The sequence below is a fragment of the Hippichthys cyanospilos genome, chromosome 20 (genome assembly GCF_059441005.1).
Source record: "Hippichthys cyanospilos isolate Australia breed blue-spotted pipefish chromosome 20, RoL_Hcya_1.0, whole genome shotgun sequence".
In the NCBI taxonomy this organism is placed as follows: domain Eukaryota; kingdom Metazoa; phylum Chordata; class Actinopteri; order Syngnathiformes; family Syngnathidae; genus Hippichthys; species Hippichthys cyanospilos.
In genome coordinates this window covers 7,537,397-7,559,169 of record NC_142388.1, presented here as the reverse complement: position 1 = coordinate 7,559,169, position 21,773 = coordinate 7,537,397, and the positions used below count along the sequence as shown (strand labels likewise).

Sequence of the window (21,773 nt, the reverse complement as noted above, 5' to 3'; positions counted from 1 at the left end):
GGGGGGGGGGGGGGGCGCTGTGGGCGTGTTTTTAACCAGAACCCGAAGAACATCCCTCATGAAGCAGCATCGCAAGCGAACACGCTCGGACTTGATTCAGTAGAAAACTTAAGCAACAGGTAAACGATCACCTAAAATGTTTGCTTTGAATTTTTGTGATGGCTTGAATAGTGCGCAACGTGTGCGTAATACCTGCGCGTAAAATGTTTCCTTTCAGCTTCCAAGATGAGCAATCGGAGTTTGCAGATTTTCTCCGCGATTCTCCTGCTGCTACTCATCGCACCGAGAAGTAGACACGCCGCCACCTTTCAAGGCGCCTTCCCGCATCCGAACAAGTCCACCCCGAGCGAATCGGATCGGTGCCAGCAGCCGCCCCCAATCAGCGGTTTCATCACCCGCGGCGCGGCTCCCGCAGCGGTCACCGAAGAGGTTTTGGAGTCCAGTCAGGAAGCCCTGCACGTCACGGAGCGTCGGTACCTGCGACTGGACTGGTGCAAGACCCAGCCGCTCAAGCAGACCATCCGCGAGGAGGGCTGCCTGAGCCGAACCATCATCAACCGGTTCTGCTACGGCCAGTGTAACTCCTTCTACATCCCGCGGCATATTTACCGAGAGGGACTCGCCTTCGAGTCCTGCTCCGCGTGCGTCCCCAAAACTTTCAGCACGGTCACCTACGCGCTTTTCTGCCCCGGACAAATCCCGAGTACCAAAAGGAAACGGGTCCAGCGCGTAAAGCAGTGCAGGTGCGCCACAATTAAGACGGATAAACCCTGATGCGGATCTTCGTTTTTGCAAAAACTGTGGGCGTCTCCCTGGAGGAACTTTTTTTTTTTTTTTGCAATATTGACATTTCCATCTTTATTTTAATATAATATTCAACGACTTTCTGACCTTTAATGCCCACCATATCCGTTTTTTTTTTTTTTTTAATTTTAGACATTTTCTTGGAAGTGAGCGACTTATTAAGCCTTATCTTATACTTGGTGTAAATATGACTTTTTTCAAGGGCATTATGCACTTTTAAATTGAGCACATTTTTCTAAAACCACCCCTTGCTTGCACTCCTCGTAGGATTTAATAGGGACGCTTGAATAAGTCAAAAGATATAGATTAAAAAAAAATGTCCGCTACAGTGGACACACATGAAAAAAAAAAAAATAAATAAAAAAATTATATATATATATATATATATATATATATATATATATATATATATATATATATATATATATATATATATATATATATATATATATATATATACTGTATATATACGGCAAATAAATGCAAAAGTGTGGGTGGAGAAAAGCTGTTTAATGCTATTCCAATTTCGTATATATGCCTGTGAATAAAGCAGCTATCACACAATAGTAATTATTTGTCGACACTCACAAGATAAAAAAAAAAATAGCTGAAAAGAAAAAGCGACATAGAAAAAGGATGGGGATGCATATTGTTGAAATAATACTTCTATTAAACCATAGGTGTCAAACTCACGGCCTGCAAAATGGTCCTGCAAAATGCTAATAGTGACTTCAAGTTTCAAGTGGTCTTCAACTTTTACTTTTCACACAAATATATACCATTTTAGATTTTCCTACATATTGCTATATATATATCAAACAGTAGCCTATTTTACTTGCTTCATTTACAAAATCAAGGTGTTTGGTTTCAGACATCTCAGAATGACAGAAAATGCAAACTTCTAAAATAGAAAAGGAATGAAAAGTGATATTCCGAATCTGCTCCCACTTAGTGGGCGTGTCAGAATAATGCACCTTGAACGATGGAACCTCTCACGCCGAGAGATATTTCTTTGTTAAATTCATTGATCAAGAACAATGAAGTGTACATGTTGTAATATACTACGTGTACAAAAGGAAGTTAGCCACTATGTGGGGAAAGGTTTTTGTGATTCATACAGATAAACCACAGCTAAATTAACGGTATATATTAGTTGTTGTTGTTGTTTTTTTTTTTTTAACTTGGGTTGCCTTCATGCGCTCAAATTTTGCTTGAGTTTCGATGCATGAACATGCCTCCTATGACATCAAATTTCAGGCTAATTTATGAAAAGCATTTTTATCTTTTCAGTCTCTAATAAAGTGAGTCCTATATTGAGTTTACGTTAGCTTCTTTCTGCCGTAGTCGTTCTTTCTGTTGGGAATAAAACACCGAATCAGAGAAAGGAACACTTTTGTATCAATGTCTTCATTTGCGTATGATATTTATTGAATGTTAGACTCAATCTATTGACTGAAGCACACTCTTACCAGACTGTTTGGAATGATCTTTCTGGTCTCCACTTTCTTCTCTGCTGTGATCCTTCTTACTGAGTGCTGGGCCTCTTTCAACCTGTAGTTAAAAAAATAAAATTAAAAACGACAAGATTATCATTTAGTTTTTTGAATGAAAACTCAAGATTAGGAGAACTAAGAGGTCTCAACATTTCACCAAATTCTTCACCTTTCTTTGGTAAAGCTGCGATTCTCCCGCTTCCACCTGGCCTTGAAATCGGCACAAAACTCGAACCACAGCATGAAGAAATGAGTGGAGGTCACCTCCTTTTCTCCCGCTTTGGGCTTCAGTCCAAAGTACGCACACAAGTCCTGGAAACTGGGCGGCCGGACAGAAATTGTCTCAAATCAATCCGCATCAGCGATGTTTTTATTTCAAGGGGCAAAGATGTTATTTTGCTAACCTTTTTTGTGCTGTCGTTAACTGAGAAGAAGCTCCAGCATGTTCTTTACGCGCTGTAAAGGAAAATGACATGATCAGCAACTTGTTAGCTTGCACGATGTAGCTACTGCATGTCGGTTCGATCGAAATAACTAATATTTATGCTCTCAAAAAAATAATGCAGTTTATTGAAGTTGATATGTTTCAGTGGCAGTTTTTTTATGGGTTTGTAACACTGTAACATCTACGGAAATTTACATGAGCTCATTTTCGTTGTTTTGCTTAACATGCTAGCATAAGCTAGCATGCTTTAGTGAGAAAAAATTACAAGTTAGTTGAACCTTTTGATGATTAAATACGTAAACATCAACCAGGAGTGACAAATGGAGAACTCGAAGCTTGCGGGAAGGTTTAAAATCACACAAAATCTTTTTTATATGGTCTTGCTGTGTCACAAAAAGAAGCTAATGACACCAATGCATTGTCTGAGGTTGTTTGTGAGCAAAGAAATCCCAATTAGTGGTTGTTCAATTTTCTGTAGCGGGGACTTGGTGCTTTTGCAGACATTCTTTAGATGTTTACGTCACTTGTAATTTTGACTAAAAACATCTGCGATATGATTTTTAGGGTGATTCAGAGCTGAAGGAAATGTTTGTGATGCGCATGGAAAATTGCGGGATTTGAACAAATGGGATAAAGGCTAAATAAAAATAAATGGTGACTTTATGAATGGAAATATCTAGTGTAAACAATGCCAAAGTCAGTTTTCAAATGTCAAAAAGTTATCTCAAGTCGTCTATGTTTGGAGTAGGTTCCTTAGCTAAATATTCAACATCTCTCCTTACAAGTATTTGCTAGTTGCTTGGTTATGTAAAACCTAACCACTTACCACTAAGAAGAAATGTCTCCATTCTGTCTTTAAACGGCTGCAGATGTTCCTCAGGGGAGGCTGAGCAGACCTTCTGCACATCCTTTTCACATCCTTTTCCAAACAAAGAAAAAAATATTAGAAATAGAGAATGTCGACATACCAAACAGCAAATTGATGTCAAGTTTACATATATTTCCTCTGGCTTCTTTTAAAACTTCACGTGAGATGTTTTCCTATGTTGAGATTTTTGGGGCTATATTTATTTATTTATTTCGCAAGACTCGTTGTAATTGCGTGAACAGATAGCGAGCGTGGCGCAAATGAAGCGTACCTGGGCACGAGGAGCTTATCGGCTCAACGTCCTCCTTAGATCTCACTTTGATTCCCATCGAGATGGCGACTGCAAACTTTGCTTCCTCAGCGTCCAATCAGTGGATCAGAGGAGCCAGTCTGCACGGGCCAGTCATAATAGAGCCCCCCCCCCCCCCCCCCCCCCCCACACACACACACACACACACCCCCACCCCCACCCGACGCTTGATCGACATCACCCAGATAAGATTACAAAAGAATACTGTTTTCAATCGGGATTTGTGTAAACTGTGGATCTTTGTCTCCTTTGTGCGGCGAAGCGATCTTTTGTCTGCCTTTTGTGTTTTAAAAGTTTGCTTATATTCCACTGAAGAGGGTTGGGGACCCTCACGTAAACAGAGCTGTCAGTTGTGAAAATAGGTTCTGTTTGATGCCGCATTAGGTTTCAGTTACCTCATAAGTAAAACTTTAACTCATGGAGACATCGCGCATCCAGTGTTAGAATATTTGCCCATCGTGTTTTGGAATCGGAACTGAACGTTATTATATTCTCCTGAGTCCAAGCCTAATCATGTGTTTTGAGGTATTCTCCATTTTGTCTCAGAAAAGTTAATTGCATCCCACCCAAACACATGAGATCATTGGGAAGGCCGGATGATCTCAATTGAGCACACTGGATAGCTCGAATGAGTCAAAAGATATAAACCAAAAAACAAACGTTGACTTTATACTTTTTAAATGCTGATTCGATAAGTTCTTATGCATCGAGCTACGATGGACCGCCGCCATACGAAATTAATCCGTTCCAGTGTTGGGATTGTATGGTGAAATCGTCGTAGGGTGGGCAATAGAACCCTATGCTAATTAGTTAGAGCGTGCAAAACCCCAAGTTAAAAAAAAACAATCAAAGGAATGATAAATTTATCTTTAAAAAAAAAACCTGTCATCACATTTGATAAAGGGAGTAATATGCAATCTTATTCAGCACAAAAGCAGCTCAAGTTTAGCCTACTACATAAATGCAAAACATCCAGCTGTGAATGCAGCTATATAGCCAATGACAGCAACAAAGACACGAATGTAGCAAGCAATAGCAAAGTTTTTGCCAAGCTAATCTCAATTATATAAATCAATTAAATAATCAGTTGAATAATTGATTCCTTTAGGTGATTAAGTACCAAAGCAATCGATTAGGGATTGACTGAGTTAGAAAAAACTGTGGTTGAGGGTTTTTCTGAGGAATTTTTTGATGTGGGTTTTAAATTAGATTAATTTGATCCATTATTTACAAACCTTAACCAAGCTTTTTTTTTTAAATTTAATTTAATGTCATTCTAAACCAATGCAATGTTTCAAACAAATCTTACTATAAGACAATTTGGGGACTTCCATTGAGCCTTTTCATAAAACAAAAAACAAAAAAAAACAATGTTCTTGTTGCTACAAATAGCTGACAAAACATTTTAGCCTGGACACTGTCTGTAGTTATGACAGTGTTTATAATTTTTAAATCCTCGAGGCAGACATTGGACACAATATTTACATATCATTTGATGATCCAGGGCAATGTTTGCTTCATTTGTCACAATTGTAAATGAGTTGCTTGGACTTCATATCATCTATGAGGCAGCGGCAATTTTACACCAGGAGTGATTTTTCAGTTTTTTCCGCCAGTTCTCAGCCTTCCTCCGCCATTCCATAAACACGCATATTGAGTTAACTAAGTAGCCTATTCAACTGAGAGTATGATCGATTGTTGTTTGCCTCCAAGTTAAAGTTCATCAACCAAATTCACAAATGAGAATAAAAAGAATCGATAAATATCGTGCATGAGTTAACTCGACTTTTTTCTAGCTGCGCTTTTGGATTTTCCCAAGTCAAGTGAAAGTGCTCGTCGTTACATTCAACAAGGAGAACAAAAGATGAACTTCCATCTGGAAGCTTCTTAAACCAAAGCAAAGCAAGGGAGCTCGAAGAGCAACGATGATGGCGGTTCAAACAGGCAGTACAATGAGAAGCCGCCGTGGACCATCCAGATTGCGCCGATGAAGTGATACGCCAAAGCTGCGTTGAAAGCTAAAGAAAGCAATCTTCTGCACACATCTTGGGGCCACACTGGAGCCCGCATTGATACAGCCGAGACGCTTTCGGGTCCGTGCGGAGGCTCGTGCAGAGATGGTTCAGATACAAGCGGTCTGGAGATTACAGAAGTGGGAAGCTACGGTCTACATTTACTGGCGACAGGACAGGCGCACAAAGGACGGGAGATTTGATGGGCTGGACGATTAGGAGCTGGATCTAAAAGACGCCAGACCAGTATCAACAGCAAGACTCCTACTAGTCTCTGGATACAGACACATACTGAATCAAAACATGCGTACTATCGCTAAGGAGTGTTCCAAATGGGGAAAATGATACAAGATGAGCAGCTTTCGGGTCTTCAACAATTTCAAGTTCTATTGAGGGTCTTTAATCCAAAGAAAAATTATTGAGGACATTGATGGGAAGCCAGAAGAACTGCATTGATTTGTGGGTGCCAAGCGGAGATTTGATGTATAAGAAACACCACAAAATAACATAAAAATCTTAGTGATAAAGTCATGCAGAAAGGCTGAGCTTTTTAAAATAAAAACACGCAACAAAATGACCAATAATTGTTTTCTAGTCAGGCAGTCACAATGAAAGTTTCGGGACCTTTGCGTGGGGTATTCATTCAGTTTTTTTCCTTGAAGGATTTCCAAGAAAGGGAGTTGAGAGTAAAAGTCTCGCATACCGGCTAGATCTCGCCCGAGCCTTCTTAGCTCTGCATTGAGGTCCTCAAAATTGAGCTGAGCTGCCAGAAAGACATCTTGAGGTTCAGGAAGTGGAAAGGCACTCTTGTCTGTTCCGGCATTCTGGGAAAAAAAGACAAAACAAATCAAAACAAAATGTTATAGCGCAAGCAATCGTGCTTGGACTTGAGGTTAGGGAAAAAAAAAACATTTTACGAACCTTGTCAACATTGTGAAGATAATATGATACCAAATAGTCCACCAGACTGATGCGATTGTCCTAAAGAATAAAATGATGAAAACACCAAATTGCTTAGATACGTTGCTTATATTCAAAACATGTTTCAGCATGTATTTCCCATTTCATCATTCAATACCCTGCTCTTGACGTCTTTGAGTTTCGGAAGGATTTCGAGACCGAAGCCATCGGCTTGGCCTCGAATTCTGTTGCCGCCGTTCATGTGATTGCCCAAAGCCAAGATGAGACCCAGCACTTCCTTCACGCCTTCTTTCTCCAGCAGAGTCTTTGTGTAAAAAAAAAAATACAAACAATAAAATAAAATAGGATGGATGGAGATACGTAGGTAGGTCGGTAGGTCTAACAGCCTGTTAATGCTCGATCTTGACTGATTAATTGAGCTAGAAAGGTAGCTAGATAAATAGCTAGATAGATAGCTAGATAGATGTAACAGCCTGTTAATGCTCGATCTTGATAGATAGATAGATAGATAGATAGATAGATAGATAGATAGATAGATAGATAGATAGATAGATAGATAGATAGATAGATAGATAGATAGATAGATAGATAGATAGATAGATAGATAGATAGATAGATAGATAGATGGACGGACGGACGGACGGACGGATCCTTCCTACCTCACACACAGAGAGGACAATGTCGAGTTTGCGTTGAACGGACGCGATCCCATCATCGAAGGCAGCCTTGAAAATGATGCAGCGAGCTCGGCCTGCAAAGTCTGGAATCTGTGAGAGCTCATACAGGAACCTGAATCACACAAACATCCAACATGGAAAAAAGCCTGATATTATCCATCAGTCTTATAACTGCTAACAATAGTTATGAATAAATTGTAGTTGGGTCTGGTGCTGTCCCATTCAGTGTTCACATATAATCAATCATACTTAAGCTCTGTTTATACTGACTGTTCAGGTTTGTCCAAGTGTTTAAGCTCCTCTTCTTTGGATGTGTTGTAATGTGTCTTGATTTTCTCCAGCTCCTCTGGCTGAGCTCTCTAGTATATTGACATTTACATTTTAATGGCAGTTAAATAAACAATTGCTCATTAATACCTACACACATTCTCATACAGCGCCTCAATCGTCTCAAGGTCCACCGCAGAGTTGTCCACTGTCAGAATAGCTACAAAAAATAAAACACAGGTCACATTTTATGAAAATATATACATATTTTTAAGGGATAATGCGCATTTGTGGTCAAAACATGCATCTTTAGCTGTTCCCTCATTTCCTTCATACAATTATCACAGTAAGTGCACTTTCCTGTACTTGTGAGTACTCAGAGTATTTTTTTTTTTTTTTCCAAAAACATCCTAACTGACCTTGTCGGATATCTTTCATCTCGAGATGGAGGCTTGATATGAGGATGCCCACAGCCTGGGAGCGCTTAGCGTCCAGCAGTTTAATGAGCTAACGCACACGCAAAAACAACATGGCGCTTCATGTCATTTCACAGAAATGTAAAACATTCCACGTCAATAATATTTTTTCAATACACTTTGACTTGCATTACCTTCTTGGCTTTTGCCTTCTTATAATTCTCCACCAGTGGCTTCCTTTTGAGTTGTGTGGTGGTTTTGGCAAACAGATCCTCAAACTCAACTGCATTCAGAATATGCGGTTCTTCCAAAACATTCCACAGTGTGTTGTTCCTAAAAAAAAGACAAAAACAATATTTATACTTTCTTCAATAAATTGTTTTTTTTTTCAAAACCACAGCTCCATTTGTCTGTCTTGTTTTTCTTAGATCATTCATGTTTAATGTCACTAAATGAACTTAGAGACCAAACAATACTGGCAGTATAGTATAATATAGAATAGTTTTTTTTTTTTATAGCATAGCATAACATAGTAAAGCATAACATACAGTAGCATAGCATAGTATAGTATAGTGTGCTTCTGTAAACATACTTGTTGTCGTCAATCTGAATTCTGGTCCAGTACAAAGGCTTCATGGGACGCGAAGGCTCCCGCACAGGTTTTCTGGGAGTCGCGAGTAAAGACGAAGGCGTTGATGACGTTACAAATGACGAGGCCGGAGGAGGTGGTGGTGGAGGTGCAGACGACGAAAACGAAGCAAGTGGAGGAGGTGGCGGCGGAGGTGGTGGCGTGGCTTTGGATGTTTGTTTGTGGGTCAGCGTTGGTGATGAAAATGGCGGAGGTGGGTTGATAGTATTGCTTGGTGCATGGTGTCCAAAAAATGGACAAGATGGCTCCGCCTCTCGCTGACCTGCCAGGCTCAAGTTGATAGAAGCCAAGTCTAGTTTTTTAGGGGTCACCCCCTGCTGATTTTGGATGCACTCGCTCTTCTTCCCATGGTCATGGCTCTTGATGAAGGTTTCCCTGTCGGTTTGGATGCAGATGGCGCGGAAGGTTTTGTGCGGCATAGTGTCATCGTGTGTGGACACGGCTACGTCTCTGAGCTCGCCACGCGTGAGGGCGCCAAGATGGGAGAGCTTGAGCTGCATCTCGGACAGGGTCATCTCCAATCGGGATACTGTGACCCCGCTTTCTTCCCTTAGTTTAGAGAGTTTCCGACTGAAGTCCTCCTGAAACATAGTGGTTAAAAAAAAACACCATTCGCAGTCAAATTAAGCTGAAATCTGTTGATTATTCGTTAACGCTACATGCAACGAGTTTTTTACGTGTTTAAGTGGCAAGCAAACATGATGATGAACGTGAAAGCCGTTGAGTTGGCCTGTCACTAAGCAGGTTAATCTAGAGTCATTGAAAGCTACCCCACTTTCACTTATTTACCCTTGACACTGACCTGTAACTTTTCCACTTCCTCTTTGCATTCACGCTTCAGCTGCAAAATAGCTGTCTGATGCTCTAAAAAGACAGCAATCGGGAGAATGTAAATGAATGATCTAAAATAACACTCACATCTCCCATTTTATTTAATAATTTTTTTATTGTGAGGCTTTGTAAAACACTTTGAGCACCATTGTAGCGAAAGGTGTATTGACGGATTTTGACCGCTTGAGGGCAGCAGAGCAAGCTAAGACAGCCGATGCTGGGTGCGTTAGCTGACCAATGGCCATTGCAATTTTATTTTTCTCTCCGATAGAGTGCAGCACCATAAGCATTTTTTTTTTATTTCAATGTCACAAGATGAATTAACAGTGGACTCAGATTGGGTGGATGTATGTTGACTTTAAGGGAAGTTCAAAATACAATCACTATTATCTGTAACAGCAAACACTAGCAGTGCCGGTTTGCTTTGGAACTGCATCACATATCCTGAATATTCCAAATAATAAATTATTTTATATAACAATCTAATAAGATCCAAGTTGGCACAACATTTGGGCAATGCTGCTTGCTGTGCTTGTATCATAATCATAAACACAAGTACAGAAAATGACAAATTCGCATTTTAGTGGAGATTTGTTTGAATATAAAAAAAACCTGATTTCTTCCCCAGTGTTGTATTAAAAATACACCATTAAAAACACCCTACCGCTTCTATCAGTAAATAATAGGAAAGGGGGAAAAAAACCTGGTCATCATTACATACTGTTTAAAAGAAAGAAAGGGGGGCGGGGGATCACATTTATCACACACCAATGTTTGTATTATTATTATTTTTTTAATCTATTTCTCCCTGTAAACTTCACCCTGAGAGTGGTGCATTTTTGGACAAGCAGTCAGCAGACGACGGCACAGAAAAAAAAAAAGCAAAAAAATGCAGAGTAAATCCTTTGATTTTCTTTCTGCTCAGGCATATGTTTTACTTGCAAATTTTGCTCTATTTTAATTTGAGATTTTCTACACTGTATGAAATGACCCGAATAGGTAACAATATGTCATTACCTGCTTCGGTATACTTGAGACCGAGTTTCTCCTCCTTGAGTGGAGGCCACACTGCTTGAAGACGTCCCGGAGTTCGTTCTTCCCCTTCGACTGGACTTGTTGTTTCTGACTAGACGGATCAACAAGAAGACAAAAATGTTCGGGCTTTATTTGTTAACCATTATCACAATAATTGAAACACAATACATAACTAGTACATTTTTCTCTGAAATCACGTACAGCATATGGGCCATCCAGGAATGGCTAAAAGCAAACATATTAATAATATATTAATATTACCTATAGCGATCTGACAGAAATATTTTTTTTTTTACTTGACTTCCCCCTGAACATATTAAAGGCCACATTGTACTTTTTTTGTATGTATGTTTTGTCATACAGAGCAACTTTTGTAATAGAAATGTTGGATCAAAATGAATTGACAACTGAAAAACGAGAGTAAATGAAATAGCCTTTGAGTCTTACTTGAATATGTTACTGGGCTAAATCTAAAACTGGGTTGTTTTGGACCAAAAAAAATTCAAAACGAAACACAAAAACAATACAGCTTTTGGACATGCAAATATTATGTTTTTTTTTTTTTTTTTTTTATTCACGTGACCCTACTAAAAATTCAGTCAGTTCCTTTCGGACTCAATTGGGGTTATTTTTGATCCACGTATGTCTGTTTTTTTTCTACGAAGGTGATTGTTTCTCATACTGTTGATGTAGCTTTCTTCTCTGAGATTTTGATGGAGGCTCTCTCAAAAAATGCTTTCAATGCATCCTTTTCGGCCCAGGTCCTCTTTCTGGCCGCATCCTGGTCCCACTTCTCTTCAGTTTCTTTCTTCAGTGGCTTTGGTGTAAAAAAGGCTTTGAATGCATGAAAGGCTGCTTCTGCGCCTGATACTGGTGGCTTTGTGGACACAAATGACCCTGAGGTGTCCTCCTTGGTTTCACCCTTCTGCAGTTCTTGACCACTTTCAGTCACCTCGGTTTCCGCTTGCTCTTGTGCAAGAAGTTCCATCTTCTCCTCGTTCTCCTCAGCCCTTCTTTTGGGGTTCAGCAAGACGGAGATTTGATCCAGGATGCTCCCCTGGATCTTTGGCTCAGCCCGCTTCTCCGGGAGGTTTGTCGATTTTACTCCTTCAGGTAAAGGTTGGACTTGAGACATGTCATGACCCGGTTCGACCACGGTCTTTCTCAGAACCTTAAGACCACCAAAGACGGCAGGGAGCTGGACTTGCTTGTCTGTGGGGGAACTTTGAGAGGAACCTGCTCTGGAGAAAGTGAATCCAGGTTCCTCGTTTTCTCCTAATTCCAAGCGCGGCGAGTCAGCAACGGCGTGTTCCGTCCGAGTCAAAGTAATCAAGATCCGTTTGGATTTATTCAGCGCGCCTTCAGAATCATTCAAATCCTTGTGAGAATCTGAAATTTGCACATCTTCATAGTCTGTCCACAAGTTCTGGTTGGGATCTTCAACAAACTCCTGCTTGTAGGACATCTGCTCATCACAGTCACAATATATTTTTGTAGTTTTTAAACAAAGTTCACATTTCGGTGGCTGCTGACCTTCAGACAAGTCGATCAAGCAACTGTGAACATTATCGGCTTGATTGATCACAAGAGGGGAGATGTTTATTCTATCGTCACCTTTGGTTGCGATATTAAACTGAGCTTTTTTCTCCTCTGTAAAATTATTTCCTGTTTCATCTTCAAGGTCGTAGGTCATCCTTTCTTCCCTTCCAGCAGTATATACAACATATGGTAAAGTGTTATTGCTGTCCTCAGGCGGAGTTGCTTTCAAAGTCATATCCACCCTTTTTTTCAGCTTTACTTTCAGGTCAGTGGCTACTCGAGCGATGTTCCCATTACGTTCCTCTGGAATGGCCTTGAAAAATGTGAGGACGGGTGACGGTAGCTCCATTTGCAGTTAGTTACACACATGAAAAAGTCCGCTGAATTTTCCCTTCCGGATACGTGCGCTTGTAAATGTGAGAAAAAGGCAAGGAGGAAGAGCACACGCCCGTGGAACTTTTCATCACGTCAAAGCGGCGCATTCATTTTCGTAGCCTAAAAATGGAAGCAGATGTTTAGCGCACGTGGCCGCCGGTGACAGACAAACAAATCCACAGTGACGTTTTCCAGGTCCTCAAATTTCCAGTGGCATGTTGAAGGCACGTTCAATGATCCCATTGCAGAAGGCAGATGGAGGCCCGAGTTATCACTTGAGGCAGATGGAAGCCTGGGTCGTCCCCCCCGGTGGCCGTCCCCGTATAAGACGCCACTTGTGAGCCCTAAGTCGGAGAAAGCTACACGGAACAGATGGCTGGTGGGAGGCCACACCCACAGCTGCAGGAAGCTAAACAGAACTGCCACGGATCACTTGTTTGAACGTTTGCTTTGCTAAGTCGGAATGGCCAGAAGCTCTGTGTGTGTGTGCGTGTGTGTTTGTGTGTGTGTGTGTGTGTGTTGTACACCAAGGGCAGGCTAATCTGGACCTTTCAGTGGCGTAACACCACCACTAGAGGGTTAATCTGCTCAAAACAGAATCAAACACACTTTTGGAAGTTTCAAATGTGCTGCAATGAGCCGCACTCAGTGAATATATTTTCAAAAACAAATTCACTTTTTTTAACTCGTCTGAAAAAGATGAATAAACATATGAAATTTGCTCCTCACAAGCTGTTTGCTTCATTGCCACTTCTCGGGTCCCGCCCTTGTTTGCTGATATTTTGACGTTATAGCCAGCAGGTGTGAGATGGAAAAGCATGATCAATATTGTTACAGCATACACGCACCGTGTGTCTGATTGGGATCTCGAATTGTTTTATTAACCCCTTGGTGTCCAGGGATTTCTCACTAACCTGGCATTATCAACATTGTCAAATTGAAATGCATTTGCTGCAATGCCTGGATTCTTAAAAAAATATATAATCATAATAAGTTACAGTACATGAAAAATAATTTAGTTCTAAAATGAATTACAGACAATGTATTAAATGACGATATAAATAAGTTTAGTATCCTTTTAATGATTAAAAAGAAATACGTACCTGAGTATATAAACATATTTTACTGGTATTGTTTTCCTAATTTTATATTTTGAATTACTGAAACAGCTGAGTGGTAGACTATTTTAAAAATGAATCATTTTGTGAGCAAATCTCAACATAGCCACCATCAAAGCACATTCATGGTTAGAAATGTTTATTTCTAAAACCAACTATCCCAGTTAAGAAAAAAAAAAAAAAAAAATCGCCACCACCGGCACAAAATGCTCCCAAATCAAATAATCCCTAACCCTCACTAGCATTCTAATTTCAAGTTTGAGTCAGCACTACTTGCAAAGAGTACACGGCGGCATTATATGCCTTCTGTTATGTAATAACAAGGAACACAAACTTTCTTTGTTGTCACGGGAGGCCATTTCCTGCATGTAAACGGCTTTGAGGTGATGGCGGCAGTTACAAGCGAGACACGTTGCGCGCTCTTATGGTGATTGGCTTTTACCGAGGCCTTCCATCTTAACGCTTTTGCCTGAACAGAGCTATTAAGTGCTATCCGAAGGCAATTTTAAAATGAGACAGGTTCAGGGCCGTATCATTTATACGAGCCATTAAACCAAGTGACAAAAAATAAAATTCGCTCAACATTACGATTGTTCATTGTACCTTGCTTCAAATTTAGTGTAGCTTGAAAGGTCCTTTAAATGCTTTTGACTTTCAAATCTTTGAACTTGAACAGCTTCACTTTTTTTTTTTTTTCCCGCCCACTGGATGAATGACGCTTTGCGCTACTCACCCTGAGCTCTGGGAACAAGGGGGAGGGCGTCCTACTGATATCATCCTCGGGGGCGGTGATGCGCAGGAAGTCAATAAGCTTGGGTCGAGATGGATGAGTGAACCACCTGCAGAACGACTGAGACTCCTCCATCTCCTGCTGCCAGAACTCATCTCGTTTCTGCAGGGCTTCATCTAAGGAAGAGGAGTGGATCCACAACAAAGCACACACAATATACAAAAAAAAAAAAAAAATATATATATAAAATATATAAATATATATATATATATATATATATATATATATATATAAATATATATATATATATATATATATATATATATATATATATATATATATATATATATATATATATATATAATAAACAATAAAAAATATATAAAGCACACACACATATATTATTATAATATATATATAAAATAATAAATAATAAAAATATAAAAAGCACACACACACACACACACTTATATATATATTCTTATTATTATTATTATATAATATATATATAATAATAAACAATAAAAAATATATAAAGCACACACACATATATTATTACAATATATATATATATATATAAAATAATAATAAAAAATATAAAAAGCACACACACACACATATATATATATATATATATATATATATATATATATATATATATATATATATAACATTAATTTTTGAGATATAGCTAAAATATCAAGTCAATAATATAATAAAAGCATCTATGACGTCTGTAGTCGTCAATGGGAGCGAATAACTTGATATGAATCCCTTTGAAAAGAATGGCTTGAAAGGAGGCAAGCAAAGCTAATTTACTACTTTCAAACTGAGAGTGGACATCTGTTGTGGAACTACGTATGGTCTTACCTGAGGAAAGTAGGTCATCTTGACCCACGTCGGATTCGCTGAGACATCTGTGTTTCTGTGTCTCTTCTCTCCATCTGTGATTGGTCCTATTTAAGTTCTCCTTTTCACTCCAGCTGTCCTTGGCTGAGCTTGTCCACAGTGCGTGTTGGTCACAGATGTCCTCTTCATGCAGAGCGTGTCTAGTTGTGGATAAAGGAGGTATGAAGGAGTCGGTGGCCATGTTGGGAGATGTGTAGGGCATATCTCCACTTGTGGAGTTGTGTGGATGATATAAAGGCATCCTCATCCATCCCCCGGATGATTCCGAGGGACTGTTCTTGGATTTGATTTCATGTTCTCTTGGGATGCATGGTGATAACCAGTCTTTGTTTTTACCCTCCAATCTCAGGGCTCGTTGAAGACTCTCACTCAGCTCCTCACCCAAACAACGGAGCTCATCGACCATCCTAGAGCTATCGTATTGGTCCTCTTTGTCTTGATTCTGGATTTTCTCCAATCGTCCAGCTCCCATTGAAAAAGACCCCATTCCTACATTTGTCTTGATCCAGTTTGACCTGGTGAGACTGACCCAACTGATGATGCTTTCGGCCTCCTCAATAGTTCTCAAGACATCTTCTGTAGTCTCGGAGGACTGTCCCTCTGCTTTGTTTTGAGAACTGATCTGTGATTCTACCACATTTCTGTCAATGTCTTCCGTCTTGGGTTCGATATCAAAACGGGAACGGATGCCGTCATAATCAGAGAGGTCCTTCTCCAGTGACTTCCTGTTTGTAGACATCCTTGTATTTGGTTTGGACATGGGTGCCTCCATCTTACTTAAAGCGGAAAAAGGGCAAACAAATCTACCGGTTCTTTGCTTTGGTCTTTCCATTCCAGTTGATAAATTCGTCTGGATTCCCATGCCTTGTTGGATGTCCATGTTCTTGAAGGTTCGGTAGTCGGAACACAGCAGCAGCAACTCTTTCAGCCACACTAACTCAGACGTGTCACTAAGCTCTGATGTGTCCTCGGGACCAAGTTTGGCTGTCTCCGCCGGACCATCCTCTGCGTGAAAGCCGTTTAATTCGGCATGATGGGTTTTAGGTTCGCGAGACAGGGAAGATGGACCCCTGCCAAGGCTCATCTCATTGATGGGGATGTAGCATAAGGAGGCATCAGTTCCTTTCATTATGGTATTTAGGAGTCACAGATAAAAATGAAGATGCTGGTTCTTTTAAATCGTCAATGCTGGTGATGACACTCCAGTATGAATCCTGCCACACTTAAAAACAAGGAACATTTGTGTAAGTAACACTCGTTTTCAAACTGTGCTTACAAATTCAAATCCACTGAATTAGCAATATAGTACTGGAACTCATTCACTGCCAAAGACGACTACAGACGTCAAAATTCCATTTTTACTGGGCTGGAGGTAATTAGTTAAGGTCCATCTAATTTTTTTATGCCAGTTCTTTCAAAAAGGAGAACGGGCAAGCTAAATTCAAACATTCGGAGGTTTTTTTTTCCCCTCCAAACCTTTTATTTGCCCATTATAAAGTAGAAAAAGAAAAAAAAAAGAAAAGAAAAAGAAGTTGATGTCAATTACCCCTTCATTGCCAATGACGGCTAATGACACCCATTTTTCCTAGGCTGGCATTGAATGAGTTAATAACTACTACACATCATTGCCATGTACACAGTAGAAGAATAATAATGGACTACTTGGTGCAAATAACCAATTCCGCGGAGGAACATTTAACACATTCATTGCCAATGACGGCTACAGACGTCCATTTTTCCTTGACTGGCATTGAATGAGTTAATTATTCTACGATACATTGTCGACGGTTAGAATAATAATGCTGCAAATAAGTATAATTTAGCAGAAGAACATTGAACTCATTCAATGTAAAAAAAAAAGATCTTTGACATCTGTAGCCGTCAATGCAAAAGCCCAATAAAAATGGATCTTTGACGTCTACAACCGTCAATGGCAGTGAACGAGTTAACCAAACAGCTCCACGTTACACATACCTGGATTTTAGCTTCCATGCAGCAGCCAAAGAAAGTTGAAGTTCACTTGCAGCGACGCGGGCAACCAACTGGCCACTCTCACGATTAAGAAGCGCCTTTCTCTCTCAGGCGCTGCTGTCTAGTGGCATTGGGATGCTTTCTATTGGCTGGACATATGGAAAGCACCTCTCCTAATCCCTGACGAGCACTGAGGGGAACATAAACAGACAGCGCAAACCCATCTGAAATAATCAAACTAAAACTCAAAAGATACAAACCAGAATTTCTGTCAGTGCTTTGCATCGTATAGAAATATACATACAGTATGTAAATGTTTGTTTTTTTGGCTTTTTGGCAACTCATAAGAACATTATTTGCTATTTAGGTCATCAGTGCACTGGTATGAGCGCCACCCGGCTCAGTGCGTGCACCGGCCTAATTGGACCCTCTGCCCAAGCTGTCTCTGATGGATTACACAAGTTAAAGAAAATCAACAGCTGTTACTATCACTAAAATCACCAACAAGAACATGCATGGGTAATTTGATTCATTTTCGATTTCTTAACTACCATACCATCTTCTCAAAACAAGAAAACAGGATTACGCACAAAAAAAAAAGTACCAGCCATGGGGACGTTATGTTCTAAAAATAAACGCATTTGAGAACATCAATCATTATGTTTATGATCTCACATAGCAATAAGCATAAAAACATCACAAAGGAAGTTAAAAAAAAGAAAAAGAAAAAAGATGTCTTTGGTATGACATGCAAGGGGACAGTTCCTTGCAGATGGAATAATCTGTTAAAGGCAAAACAGATTGGACAGTATTTACCAGTGGTAAGCGATGAGATTTTTTGATTTCTTGGATTAAGACTAAGAAGTGTTAGTCCATTTAATGTGAGCTGCGTCGATTAGAGTAGGTCAAAGGTTATCAGACTAAGACACGTCCTCTGAAGGCTTAGTAGCCTCTCAAATTCTGGAAAGATAAAAGTTATGGTGTGGAGGTGCAGCTATTAAATGAACGACAAATTAATTGATAATTATTTTTGATGGTTGCTGAATTGTTTACAGATTTGAGTGTCCAAATCCTCAGAATTTCAGCCTCTCAAAAGTAAATATTCTCTATTCTCTGCGGATTTAGTAGCTTCTCAAATTTTGGCAGGCTACGATGGTGTAAATGTGCATTGAATAATTGAAAACTAATTGATAATCAGATGATTTGCAAATTACTATAGATAATCGGTGAATCTTTTAGAGACCTAAAATTGTCCAAAATCTCAGAATTTCAGCCTCTTATTGCCTAATTTATGGTGAGATTTTGTGTACAAAAATATTTGTTGTCCACATTTTGGACCATATAAAACCATTATAATTACAATTTTTTATGCATTTTAAAAGGATTTATTTACTTGATTTCCTGCAATTTCTTCAACTTTGCGTTTAGCAGCGGTCAAACTATGTCAGCAAACAGAAAATTCTTTGTTGACTTGTGTATCACCTCACAACAGTAGGTGGCAGTAGAGACCAGTTAAAGGCTATGTTTAAAGAGTCGTTGTCAAATCACACGCCACAAAGACAGACCCTACCATTTTTCAATGTTTTTTGGGTGTTAATATAATCTAAATTAATATAATATAATCGGTGAATTGTTTAGAGACCTAAAATTGTCCAAATCCTCAGAATTTCAGCTTCTTATTGCCTAATCTATGGCAAGATTTTGTGTACAAAAATATTTGTTGTCCACATTTTGGACCATATAAAACCATTATACTGTAATTACAATTTTTTGATGCATTTTAAAAGGATTTATTTACTTGATTTCCTGCAATTTCTTCAACTTTGCGTTAAGCAGCGGTCAAACTATGTCAGCAAACAGAAAATTCTTTGTTGACTTGTGTATCACCTCACAACAGTAGGTGGCGGTAGGGACCAGTTAAAGGCTATGTTTAAAGAGTCGTTGTCAAATTACACGCCACAAAGACAGACCCTACCATTTTTCAATGGTTTTTGGGTGTTAATAAATTGAAATTACATATCTATAGATAGAACTGATGGCACTGAACAATGAGTGGTTAAAGACAATGAATATTCAAAAATAACTTTAAAATATTAACAGAATGCTTGTTGATATAAAAATGCAATAATGTAAAATTATTTGTCACAAGCTCCTGACACCCAGCCTACTCCTTTTTGTCCAATGGACATTGAGTTTTGTTCTCTATGTTAAGACTCATTTTAGCTACCCTACTAAGTCCTGGTGTACCAATAAGAGGACATAAGACCTTTCCAACTATCTCATTCATGAGTGTCAAACTAATTTTTTGTCGTGGACCACTGTAGTACCGTATTTTCTGCACTATAAGGCGCACCCTCAATTAATGACATATTTAAAACCTTTTCCATGTAAGACGCGCCGGATTATAAGGCGCGCCCTCAATTAATGACATTTTAAAACGTTTTCAATCACAATATAGTAATACTCAAAGTAATAACAATAATAACTCAAATAATAACTTGAAACTCACAATAGCATAATAAATCAATGTCAATATGACCAACCTTGTTCAACTGTAAACATAGAAAAGAAACAGGTAAAGCTTAATTTATCAGTTCATTCCCCATCTACCAATCCCAATCTCAATATTGATCCATATATAAGGCGCACCTGATTATAAGGCGCACCATCAGCTTTTTTTTTTTTTTTTTTTAAAGGCTTTTAGGTGCGGTTTATAGTGCGGATAATACAGTAATATTTTCTGCCAGAGGGTCATAAGAGTCCTAATTAGCATTTCATGGGCCACGTAAAATGATGTGGCAGGCCGGATCTGGCCCCCGGGCCTTGGGTTTGACACCAATGATCTAATGTGTTTGGGTGGGGTGCAAACAACTTTGCTGTCTTGAGACAAAATGGAGAAAAAAGTGAACACAAATAAATAGGCTGGGTCTCAGGAGGATATGCCAGGCACATTTTTTTTTTATACCTAAGCAGTTACAGGACGATGACAAATCCTGGAGGAAGCTGGTGTCCCCGTCCAATGGATGTGCCAAGGGAGGCTCATCGAGACGTATGCTCACCAGCTCCAAGTGCGGAACCTCAAGTTTCCTTCGAGGAGTCGCACCAGGCTCCGCCGACTACATCTGATCCTATGTATCGCCAGATGCCAGAAGTCCAGGATCCACCAGGACAGAGACTTCCAAACGTTCAGGGCCGGCACCCAACGTGGCAGCTTCCAGAACCAGGAGAAAGATGGCAGAGAAATCTTCCCATGGTATCCTCTTCTACTCAAACACCAACAGAAATCGAGGGATTCGCTTCCCAACCGCTATGGTATCGGACTCCCGAGTTTAGCGCCCCGTCCAGATCTGGGACGCCGCCTCCAGCCGCAACGCAGTCCCAGAACCTGCTCCAAACCCCCGACGACATACCTCATCACCACACAGCGCCCCCGCCTTTCACGTGGCGGCATCTTAGGATGCGGGTGCCCGTCTACGTAACACTCGGACGACTGGGGCCGGCATGTAATTCCATCACCATCGAGGAACTGGCCGATCTCTCGGTGTCTGAGTATAGACGCCTCAGCAACAGTCTCCATCCTGAGCGTAGCGAGTTGGTCCAAATGCTGCGGTTAGGGATGCTGAGGTTTCGGGCTCGGGCGCGGAGACAAGCTGTACGAAAGTAGACTAAATGCTCCAGGGATGCTAGGTCCAGAAAAGCTAGGAGATGGGCTCCGTCGGGTTGAGGACGGATGGAGAACTGTTCCTATACTATGCATTTTGCTTTTCCCGTTGCAGCCATATATGGCCGCCTTCATGTCTCAGAACACAAAGAACATTTGGTCACCGGTAGGTGATTGAAGATGACATCGAAATCGCTCTTATGGGGCATACAGTAGGGCAGTGGTTCTCAACCTTTTTTCAGTGATGTACCCCCTGTGAATAATGTTTTCAGCTAAGTACCCCTAAACCAGTGCAAAGCACTTTGGGGTAAAAAAAAAAAAAAAAAAAAAAAAAAAAAAAAGACAGGAAAAATTCTTAAAACATGTCATCAGTGTCTGATTAATTAAACTTTACAATATTTTGGATTTTTCAGTTATATATTTAAAAAAAAAAGTAATATTTGTCCCCAAAAAATAATCAACATAAGATCAAAAATAAAAATCTATGATTAAATATTTGTCCACAGAAAAATATTAAAACATAAAGCGTCTTTATTTGGGATTACAGTAGAGATCTGTTCAGAAAAATAAGGCATTAACATAAGTATTAATAAATATTAAACCACAAAAATTATTCTAAGTGTCAGACCTGTTTACAAAAAACATGGGGTTACACTGGACATCAAATCAATAATTATTCATAAATACTTATCCACAAAAAAATAATGATAATGAAGTGTCAGGCCTGTTCGCAAAAAGAAAT

At 39.6% G+C, this 21,773-nt stretch overlaps 2 protein-coding genes across 3 annotated transcripts; one reads left to right on the top strand and one right to left on the bottom strand.

Moving 5' to 3' along the window:
• Positions 1 to 27: 27 nt before the first annotated feature.
• On the top strand, positions 28 to 1,177 carry grem1a (gremlin 1a, DAN family BMP antagonist). The gene is made up of 2 exons (XM_088403515.1): positions 28 to 119; positions 218 to 1,177. Exon 2 carries the CDS (start codon positions 226 to 228, stop codon positions 772 to 774), a length of 549 nt encoding a protein of 182 aa, XP_088259641.1. The 5' UTR covers positions 28 to 119; positions 218 to 225; the 3' UTR covers positions 775 to 1,177.
• A 122-nt stretch (positions 1,178 to 1,299) lies between these two features.
• Positions 1,300 to 17,833, bottom strand: fmn1 (formin 1). 2 transcript variants are annotated; one of them, XM_088403469.1, is made up of 19 exons: positions 17,374 to 17,833; positions 15,361 to 16,621; positions 14,494 to 14,666; positions 10,711 to 10,819; positions 9,665 to 9,726; positions 8,806 to 9,443; positions 8,408 to 8,546; positions 8,217 to 8,304; positions 7,956 to 8,017; positions 7,801 to 7,889; positions 7,513 to 7,642; positions 7,011 to 7,157; positions 6,854 to 6,913; positions 6,636 to 6,756; positions 3,569 to 3,661; positions 2,702 to 2,753; positions 2,467 to 2,616; positions 2,274 to 2,355; positions 1,300 to 2,157 (listed from the first exon to the last, which is right to left on the bottom strand). In XM_088403469.1, exons 2-19 carry the CDS (start codon positions 16,526 to 16,528, stop codon positions 2,113 to 2,115), a joined length of 3,408 nt encoding a protein of 1,135 aa, XP_088259595.1. In that variant the 5' UTR covers positions 16,529 to 16,621; positions 17,374 to 17,833; the 3' UTR covers positions 1,300 to 2,112. The 2 variants fall into 2 exon arrangements, with proteins under 2 accessions (XP_088259595.1, XP_088259596.1); XM_088403470.1 differs by lacking the exons at positions 14,494 to 14,666; positions 15,361 to 16,621; positions 17,374 to 17,833 and adding an exon at positions 11,411 to 12,941.
• Between the last annotated feature and the right edge of the window lie 3,940 nt (positions 17,834 to 21,773).